This window comes from Nyctereutes procyonoides, unplaced genomic scaffold (assembly GCF_905146905.1).
Source record: "Nyctereutes procyonoides isolate TBG_1078 unplaced genomic scaffold, NYPRO_anot_genome, whole genome shotgun sequence".
In the NCBI taxonomy this organism is placed as follows: domain Eukaryota; kingdom Metazoa; phylum Chordata; class Mammalia; order Carnivora; family Canidae; genus Nyctereutes; species Nyctereutes procyonoides.
This window is the reverse complement of record NW_026575145.1, coordinates 23,934,908-23,945,451: the sequence shown is the minus strand read 5'-3', so window position 1 is coordinate 23,945,451 and position 10,544 is coordinate 23,934,908. Positions and strand designations below refer to the sequence as shown.

At 41.3% G+C, this 10,544-nt stretch overlaps 1 non-coding gene and 2 gene segments (V, D, J or C); 2 read left to right on the top strand and 1 right to left on the bottom strand.

Annotated features, from left to right (window-relative positions):
• Positions 1–207: 207 nt before the first annotated feature.
• Positions 208–314, bottom strand: LOC129499596 (U6 spliceosomal RNA). The gene has a single exon (XR_008662417.1). It is a non-coding gene; the product is annotated as a U6 spliceosomal RNA (small nuclear RNA).
• Positions 315–6,300: 5,986 nt separating this feature from the next.
• Positions 6,301–6,842, top strand: LOC129499401 (T cell receptor alpha variable 9-2-like). The segment is given in 2 exon segments: positions 6,301–6,382; positions 6,508–6,842. Coding segments are annotated over 2 exon segments (381 nt in total).
• Positions 6,843–9,563: 2,721 nt separating this feature from the next.
• On the top strand, positions 9,564–10,105 carry LOC129499400 (T cell receptor alpha variable 9-2-like). The segment is given in 2 exon segments: positions 9,564–9,645; positions 9,771–10,105. Coding segments are annotated over 2 exon segments (381 nt in total).
• The last annotated feature ends 439 nt before the right edge of the window (positions 10,106–10,544 follow it).

Here is a 10,544-nt window from a genome sequence, read left to right as displayed (position 1 = left end):
CTGACAGTGAGGAGGAACACGAGCATTCGCCAGAGGTAGCTTGAAAGAGCTGCAATGAATAGTCTGAACACTTTGCCTTCTTGGCATACAGTGACTTATTTCTGCCTTGGGTGAAATCACATAGTGTGAGCATACAAGATTCTTATATCTTGTTTTCATGATGTTACATGTTATGTGGTTTCTATAATTCATTACATGTCGTATGAAATGATTATGTACTGCTTCAGGAATTTTCATGTCCTTCTTACACATGGGCCATGCTAATATCCTCTGTATCATTCTAATTTTAGTGTATGAGCTCCCAAAGGGAGCCCTGTCCATCATATGTTCAGTAAGTGCCACCCGCCCACTCTTATCTCAAATGCATTGAATGAACACATCACAGTTAAACCATCTATCCTAAGTCTTCGTTTCAATATGAATCTTACTCAAGTTTATTTTCAGATTTAATGTTTTTATTAAAGTTGCTTAGTGCAAAAGAGTTTTGGGTAATGAGACTATCAGCTGGTACAAAAAGTGTGACAGGACCCACACAACTTGCTATACCAGGAAAGTCCTGTTTCCTGTTCTGGGACCAAAGCAGGATGTACCAGACAATCCCCCCCACCCCACCTTGGCAGTCTCACCTCATACTGTGGAGCCCTGAAATTGCAGAAGAAGAAGACATTTTTCATCTAGTGGGTGAACTCAAACATGGTGCGTCCAGGCTTCTCAAGGTGGTCATAGCTTCCATGTGGCTTGGTCAGGATGGTCCCTATGGGAATGTGCCACCTGTATGACTTCAAATCAAGAGAGATGGGCAGCATCTTGTGGGTACCTTGAGAAATGACATGGGTAAAGTAGAAGTGTTTTGTGCCACCTCACCTATTCTGAAACCCCTGATCCCATGCTTTTTCCTTCAGGATCTAGTATTGCCCAGATGGGAACTGAAGCTCAAGCAGCAAAGTTAGTGCCGGAGAAGGGGGCTGTCATCCTGGAATGCACATATAACCCCAGTGAACTCAGTTAAAGTCTATTGTGGTACAAGCAGCTCAGTAGTGAGGTGGTGATGTTCCTTATTCATCAAGAATCTTACAGCCAGCAAAATGCCACAGAATGTCGCTACTCACTGAATTTTCAGAAGACAAGAAAATCCATCCAACTCGTCATCTACACTTCAGAGCTCGTGGACTCCGCAATGTCTTCCTGTGCACTGAGGGAGCCCACACTGAGTGGCACCTTGGAGGGAGGTGTACCCAAGCCCCGCAGCTCTTGGTGATGCCTGCTCCTGCTGTAGGGCCCAAGGCAGGGATTTGCCATCCCAGACAGGATGAGGCTAACGTTGTGGCAGCACAGGTGCAGGGCTAGAGGGAAATTCTCACTCTCAGAAAACACCTCTCCAGTTAAGAGTTATCCTGCATCCAAAAGATCCTTATCCCTGTAAATTTGTGTTGAAATTGTTATCGGAGACTAGAATAACCACAGTAAACATGTTGCCATTTTGCAATTAGATTCAGCTAGAAGATTTGGCTAAGGAAATTTAGAAATCTTGACCCAAAAATCAGTAATAATGTGTGTGAATTGTTGGATTTTCAGATAAATTTGTTCACTACAATTCATTGAGGATATCTTTGATACAGGCATCGTTAGAATAAGAAAGGCCATGAATTATCTCTGTGGTTTCCTTTTTTGTTTTATATCATGCTGTTTCATACCATTTAGTGATCTAGTTTAATTAGATTTATTTATTGCGAGTACTAAATCGTACTCTCATTTAGTTTCCAGAGACCTGCTCTGTGACGTAATTTGTACTAGTGTCCATTCCATCTTATTAGCACATCTCTCTAGCCTAGATGTGCTCAGTTTGCATATAGGAGGTTTACCTGCTTCTCGCCAGTCTTATCCACAAAAGATCAGAATTAGGAGCTCTTAGGGGTACATGGTGAAGGAGCAGAGTGTGAATTGTCCTCTTTGTGTGTTCCTGGCCCTCAACACTCCTTCAAGAGCATTTTTTGCCTCATGTGGCTCAGTGTGTACACTCTGGAGCCCTCCTTGTTTGATCCATTTTTGCCACATTCTCTCCACTTTCCTCTTCCCACCTCTAACTGCATGTCCCTTGTGCCTTCAAGTCTGAATGGTAACGGATGATTGATAAGACCAACGTCTTGCATTCTAACACCCTCTTATGTTTGCTAGAAAGGCAGATGTGTAGAGTAGAAATCTTAAGAAGAATCTCTGGATGGGTTCTAAGTATAAAATTTTACCATTTTAACTTACGTTTTTACCATTTACATTTTTTTGACTTGTACGGTGGCATCAAATACATTTACGTTGTTGTTCAGCCGGCACCACTATCCATTCCTAGAATTCGTTTCACCTTGAAAAATTGTATATTTTTACCCGTTAAACAATAACTCTCCATTATTGCATCCCTCCAGTCCTTGGAAAGTATCAATCTGCTTTCTTGTTCCATGAGATTCACTACTTCAGATACTTCAAAGAACTGGAATCATTCAGGATTGGTCATTTTGTGACATTTCATTTGACATAATGCCCTCAGTGTTCATCCATGTTGCACCATGTAGCAGAATTTCTTTTTTTTTAAGGTCGAATAATATTCCAGTGCTTTACAGAGTACATTTTGTTTATCTATGTCTATCTGTGGATGGACTTTTGGGTTGCTTCCACCACTTGGTGGAAATAGGAATTTATAATCATCTCAATAATTCAGATATATAGACAAATTCTTTCCATTTCTGAGTTGACTTGTGAGATTGAATTCCTGGATGATAAGGCAATTCTATTTCAGATTTTTGAGAAATATTTATTCTTGTTGATTGGAACAACAATGCTCTAGACTGTGTTAACAGAAGCAAGTTTCAAGGAAGAGAGAACGAGCATGATTACTAGTCATGGATGGAGCTCCAGTAGGTCGGCGCATCACAAAACCCTAGAAGAGTTTGTGCCTCTTGCTACACCGTACTGCTTACACCAGATGCCTAATAATTGTTCCGAATGGAACTGTGAAGCCACTACCCGTGGGTCAACTCCTGAATAGCAGTTTATGTATCCATTATAACAGTGAAAGAGTCAACCTGTAATTTCTTAATTCTTCCTCATTAGTTCCATTTGCATTAATAAAGAGCCGGTAAAAGACTGTCTTGAGATATTCCAAAGGCTTGGGAAGAAGTCATTTTGCTACCCTCTAGAGTCTCTCTCCACGTTGCTTTGTCAACTATCTGTAGTGGCAAAAATAGGGAACAGGGTTTTGCTATGATCCAGCTCTGTGTTCAAAACTCTTAGTTCTGCCGTGAATTTTCCTGGCCCTGTTGAGCTTTGTTTCATTATTTGTAAATTGTGAGCGTGATGTCTTCTTTAATATTTTGTTGTGTCAATTTAACAATAATGTATTGAAAGAGTTTGATGATATCAGATGAACAATTTAGGAGGGCAATCTTAATAGGTACAGAAAAAAGCATTTGACCAAGTCCAGATCCATTCTGAGAGAAAGTGCCACTGAATTAGATAGAATTGAAGGGGATCTGCACCTTCCAGAAGGGCTCAACAGAAGGCTGCATCAAATGGCATACTCGATGGTGAAAGCTTAGTTGCTTTTTCATTATTTTCAGAATTAAGGGAAGAATTTTAGCTCTTACCTCGTGTATTTAATATGGAAGTAGAGGTTGCAGCCAACTCAATAAGTCACATGGAAGAACAAAAAGCCATACAGTTTGGAAAGAAAGAAGTGAAGTGATCTTTATTAATAGGCAGCATAATTGAGCAGAAAATGCAAGGAAATCTTCAAAACAGCTACTACAACAAATTGTTTTAAGAAAGTCAAATGTACACCTACCATATGATCCAGCCATTCTACTCCCAAATATGGACTCAAGAGAAATGAAAGCATTTGTCTATAAAAAGTCTTATACTCAGAAGAAAAAGTCTTATACTCAATAATTTACGGCACCTTTATCTGTCACAGCCCCACTGGGACTAATCCATATGGTCAGCAACAGCTAAATTGACAAATTGTTTCATAGGCACAAGATAGGATATGACACAGCAACAAAAAGAAACAAACTCTTGATAATGATGACCAATGAAAAAATCTCAAAATAATTATGTTGAGAAGAAGCCAGACAAAAGAGTACAATTTGTAGAATATTTATACAAAATTATAAAATATGCAGACTAACTAATGCCTGAAACATTCCCTGGAAATGAGGATGGTGAGGGTTGAGAGAAGGATTACAAAGAGACATGAGACAGCGTTTGAGGTGATGCACACGCTCATTACCTGAAATGTGGTGAGGACTTCACAAATATATACATATGTCTAATCTTACAGAATCGCTCACTTCACATTGGCACAGTTTATTTTTATGAAAGTTACCCATAAATAAAGCCATTAGATATCCATGTTTACTGTGTATATCTTCCCTCACTGTTGTGCAATACTTTCATGTGACCTAAAATGCAAACTATTTCTCCTGTAGGTTTGCAGTGGTTTAGAAATTTGTTTGTTTTGCAGAAAGTTATAGGTAATGATGTTCCGCACCTATGTGCTATACTGTTTATTTTCAACCCAGCATCATCCCAACCTGTTTGGCATTCTTTCTGCATGTCTGAATATGAGTTTGTAGCTGTTTGTCGTGAATTCCTTTTTAACATAGTTTTTAGGCAGGTTCTAATACTGTGATTGGACGGTAGAGGAGAGGAAGGGACACATGAAGCCAAGAAATAACCGGGCCTGAATTTCTTACTCCACTTTGCATCTGGAAACAGTTTCCATGTTGGCTCTGGACTCATGAAAGTCCTTGACTTGAATCTGTGAGAATGGCCATGAGGAAACAGCTTGAGCCTCTTCCATCTATGTGTCTAGAGGTAAGGATTTATAGGGCTTTAGTGAAGATGTGCCCACCTGGAGAACTGTATCCTGAAAATCCAGATTTCTTACAATGAGAGGAAAAGTGTAAAAAAAATGTTTTATTTATTTATTCATGAAAGACACAGAGACAAAGGCAGAGACACATGCAGACGGACAAGCAGGTTCCTCACAGGGAGCTGGATGCGGGACTTGATCTTAGGCCTCTGGGGTCACGCCATGAGCCGAAAGCAGATGCTCAACCGCCTTGCCACCCATGTGTCCCAATAAGGAAAAGTTTTGATTAAAGTTTGGCAACAAAATGTGGTGGATGGTAATAGAAAGCATACTTGAGGCTAAAACCTGTTGAGTGTAGCATTCGTATTTGTGGCTTGATTCACATATATAGTTTTCCTGAGGTTGGAGTCAACAAAACAGTGAGATTATAAGCTAAGAATTTCAGATCAGGGCTCCTCGGTCGCTCCAACAGTTAAGTATCAAACTCTTGTATTTGCTCGAGTTAGGATCTCAGGGCTGTGAGACTGAGCTCCGTGTCATGCTCTGTGCTCAGCCAGAAGACTGCTTTCCCTCTCCCTTTCCCTCTACCCCTCTGCCCTGCTCTTGCTCTTGCACTCTCTCTCTCTCTAAATAAATAAAATAAATCTTTAAAGAAAAGAAGGATTTCAGATCATTAAGGACTTGACAACTTTATTTATAATGATTCTTCTGTCTAGAGTTCATAATTTCCATTTGTTAAAGATTATATGAATCAGAAATATTTGCCTATTGAAACAGTTGACTATAAAGCAGTGTGACATTTGTTTTGAGAACCTTTATCAAAAAGATAGGATTCCATACAGCTGTTAAAATTTTCCAACGAAGTATATGGTTTTTAGGAAAAAGCCATTTGTTCATTTCTGTTTAACAAATACTTAGTGAGTGCTTAAATAAGGACAGTCACTATTCTAAATTTTAAGGTACAGTGCCAAAAAAATACAGAATCACTCAGCAATGACTTTTCTCCTTATTACTTTTTCTGTATTTGACTCCACCCTGTTCTGGCGGTCAGGGGATTTCTCGCTGGCCCGCATGGATACAGGAGACTAAAAACTACTCTAGTAAAATTATTTAGAAGATTGTTAATCCTCTCAGCTACAAAATGCCCTGGGATGCCATGTTAAAGAAGTTCCATTTCATGCAATGTCTGAAGAACAACGTAGACCTGAGAGGTTAGGACTGCTGCTGTTCAGAGTTCCAAGTGCCACCTGAAGCCTGACATGTGCCTCATGAAGTCAGGGATGAAGGAGGCTGCTGAGTTTGGGAGGACTCTGGCCCGCGTGCACTCATTTCAGCCGCTGTCCACCAGGGGGTGCAGCTCCCCACCACGTTCTGATTTCCTGGCTGAAATGTGGGTTTTCACTGATCATTTCTCCGTGACTTGAACATTTCTTCATGTTAAGAAGGAGAAACATTATCTAGGTGACGCTCCAGCGATGAAGTGTTCTCCGGGGGTCGTGACTGTACTGCTCTTACTGCTTGGTAAGTGAAATGCCTCTTAAAATCTGGATTCTTGTTTTCCATTGTGTCGTCAAAACCTTTAACCATAATTTTATTTAAGAGCTTCATGCCCAAGGTGACACAGATCTCTTTTCTTTTTCCCCCAGGACAAACCCATGGAGACTCATTGAACCAGACGGAAGGCCAAGTGACCCTCTCAGAAGAGGCCTTCCTAACTCTAAACTGTACCTACTCGACAACATGGCCCCCCACTCTTTTCTGGTATGTCCAGTACCTGGGAGAAGGTCCACAGCTCCTCCTGAAAGCCTTGACAGACAAGGAAAAGGGAAGCAACAAAGGTTTTGAAGCCACCTTGGACAAAACATCCAGATCCTTCCACTTGAAGAAAGGCTCGGTGCAACTGTCAGACTCAGCTGTGTACTACTGTGCCCTGAGTGACACAGTGATAGGGACTGCAGGGGGAGCTGGGTGCAAACTCTGAGCGGAGCAGGGGCCTGGATGCTGAGCCTCTCTGACTGATCCACTCTGGTTCCAGCACAGTCTGTAGCTGTTTGTCTGTCAGTGTCTGTTTGATGCAAAGTCAGACAAATGGATGGAACATAGGACCCAAGTAACACCTCCAACTCCAGTTGTTCATTGGTGACATTTAAAATAGTTTGATGCCAAGAGCTCCTCAGCCAGGGTATAAGCAATTTCAAGATAAAACCACATATGAATGAAATGGTATCTTCCTGGTCCTTGCCGTTGAGTGTCAGTCCCACAAGTTATTCAGAACACCCTGGTGGGTAGTACTGTGCCTTTTGACACTTTTAGAGAGACAAAGTGTGCCCAAGAAAGTAGCTTCTGCCCAGTGTCTTCCTGATGGTGTATGACGAGAGAGGTGATGGGAGACCTGGAGCTCTGAAGCCTGGTTTTAGTAAAGAAAGACGGGAAGGGAAGAATTGAGGAGGAACAGGAAAAGAGAACCAGGGACCTCTGCCCTGCTTCCTTCTCTGGGATATCTGGTGGTAGACACAGGCTGGTATTCAAAATGGAAGCATGTGGGCAAAAACACAATCGTGAAAGTGGTTCATGTCCTGGCCACTAAAACAGATCAGTTGGCTCTCTGGCAGTAGGAACTGAAGGGAGACGCTTCTCGGTGCCCAGGAACTATGGTGAGAGAAAATGCCCTTGCACTGCTATTTCCTGACAATATAAATCAATAGATGACACAGAGAGGGAACTATACAGATTTCTGGAAGTCCTGGTTGCAACCTCTCACAGAGGGCCACTAATCATGGGTTTGGGAGAATATATTGGAGTAAGTGAAGTTGTGTAAAGAACAATAGAAAAGCAACGTGTGTATCACATTACCAGACTTTTGCCAAAGATTTTGCAATCTTCTTTTTAAAAATATTTTAAAAAGATGTATTTATTTATTTTATTTTTTTAAGATTTTATTTATTTATTCATGAGAGACACACAGAGAGAGCGAGAAAGAGAGAGAGAGAGAGGCAGAAACATAGACAGAGTGAGAAGCAGGCTCCACGCAGGGAGCCCAACATGGGACTCAATCCTGAGTCTCCAGAATCACACCCTGGTCTGAAGGCTGCGCTAAACTGCTGAGCCACCTGGACTGCCCATTTAGTTATTTATTTTAGAGAGAAAGAGAGAGAGAAAGCTAGAGCAGGGAGTGACAGAGAGAGAGAGAGAGAGAGAGAGAGAGAGAGAGAGAGAATCTCAATCACACTCTCCCTTGAGCACAAAGCCCAAAAAAGGACTCGATCTAAGGACCCTGAGGTCATGACCTGAGTGAAAACCAAGAGTCAGCTAGTTGCTTAACTGATTGATCCACTCAGGTGCCCTGAAGCCTTCTTTCATTATTATCTCCTTTTATTAATGAGCTATGATCAGAATATTAATATATTTCCTCTTTACTATTTATTTTACATTTAAATTAATTTTTATTGGCTTAAAATATAATTTTTTCAAAGCTCTATAAATTCAAATGAATGTCAAAATGTATTTTAAATAATTCAAAATATTATATAATAAGAATATTTCTCAGACATTTGTATAAATTGTAGACTAGGGGCATTTGGCTGGCTGTTCAGTAGAGCTTCAGTTCTGGATCAAAGGGTTGTAAGTTCAGGCCCCATGTTGGGTATTGAAATTACTTAAAAAAGAAAGTCTCTTAAATTACCCCTGGGAGATTGATACACATTTATCTCTTGATTTATCTAAAACTCTATTAATAAGATAGTAAAGACACTTCAAGGGCAGAAATTTGCAAACCCAAAGAAAAATATGAAAGAAGCTATCCTCACAGAGTGACGCCAAGCAATTTTAGAGAATGAGGTGTGTATGGTGGAAGGCAAACTTGCATGAAGGTCTAGATAGAGAGAAACTTGAGCCTAGCGTGGAAGCCCCTCAGTGTGTGCTGTGCCCCCAGAAAGGGACATGGAAAAGAAGCACCATGGTTTTTTAGTGAAATTGGATTTACTTGGGCTATTTGTAATTTTTGGACACCAGTACTGGTAGTGTTAGTGTTGTGGTGTCTTCTTTTTTCAAATTTAATTTATAACATGAGAAAACACTTACCATTAAGATACAGCCTCTTTCAATTTTAAGTGTAGAATACATAATTGTTAGAAGCGCAAAATCTTGTCTCTTTAGCATTCCAGCTGTTCTCTCTTTAAGTCTCAGGTCGAATTTGTTGGTTTTCAGGATGACTTGAAAATTATCTAGGTAAGTTGGTGGGGACAGGTGACTTGGGGACCCTACTCTTCTGCCATCTTGCCGACATACAACTGGTATTATTTTAGAACCACTTAAATACTGCATTTCAAGTAAAGGCTGTTTGTTCATTACTTTTGCGTAATTTAACAAATATATAGTGAGTACTTAAAAAATAGCGGCAGTCACTGTTCTTAATGTTGGGGTACGGTGGGGTACGGTGTTGGCTGGTGCTCATTTTAGTGTATGAGCTCCCAAAGTGAGGCCTGTCCATCAAATATTCAGTAAGTGCCACCCGAAGCCTGACATGTGCCTCATGAAGTCAGGGATGAAGGAGGCTGTTGAGTTTGGGAGGACTCTGGCCCGCGTGCACTCATTTCAGCCGCTGTCCACCAGGGGGTGCAGCTCCCCACCACGTTCTGATTTCCTGGCTGAAATGTGGGTTTTCACTGATCATTTCTCCGTGACTTGAACATTTCTGCATGTTAAGAAGGAGAAACATTATCTAGGTGACGCTCCAGCGATGAAGTGTTCTCCGGGGGTCGTGACTGTACTGCTCTTACTGCTTGGTAAGTGAAATGCCTCTTAAAATTTGGATTCTTGTTTTCCATTGTGTCGTCAAAACCTTTAACTATAATTTTATTTAAGAGCTTCATGCTCAAGGTGACACAGGTATCTTTTCTTTTTCCCCCAGGACAAACCCATGGAGACTCATTGAACCAGACGGAAGGCCAAGTGACCCTCTCAGAAGAGGCCTTCCTAACTATAAACTGTACCTACTCTACAACAAGATCCCTCACTCTTTTCTGGTATGTCCAGTATCTGGGAGAAGGTCCACAGCTCCTCCTGAAAGCCTTGACAGACAAGGAAAAGGGGAGCAACAAAGGTTTTGAAGCCACCTATGACAGATCATCCAGATCCTTCCACTTGAGGAAAAGCTCGGTGCAACTGTCAGACTCAGCTGTGTACTACTGTGCCCTGAGTGACACAGTGATAAGGACTGCAGGGGGAGCTGGGTGCAAACTCTGAGCAGAGCAGGGCCTGGATGCTGAGCCTCTGTGACTGATCCACTCTGGTTCTAGCACATTCTGTGGCTGTTTGTCTCTCAATGTCTGGTTGTTACAAAGTCAGTCAAATGTCTGGAGCTTAGGGATCAGAATTGACATTTCACAACATCAACTGTTCTTTAGTGATATTTAAAATACTTTGATGCCAAGAGTTTCTCAGCCAGGGTGTAAGAAATTTCAACATAAATCCATGTAACAATGAGGTGACACCTACCTGATTCTTGCTGTGAGAGTCCAGCAGCACAACTTGATCAGACAACCCTGGGGGGTAGTACTGTGCCTTTTGACACTTTTAGAAAGACAAGGTGTGCCCAAGATCGTGGCTTCTGCCCATTGTTCCTGATGGAGTATGACGAGAGGGGTGATGGGAGAGCTAGAGCTCCCAGACTCAGTTTTTGTAA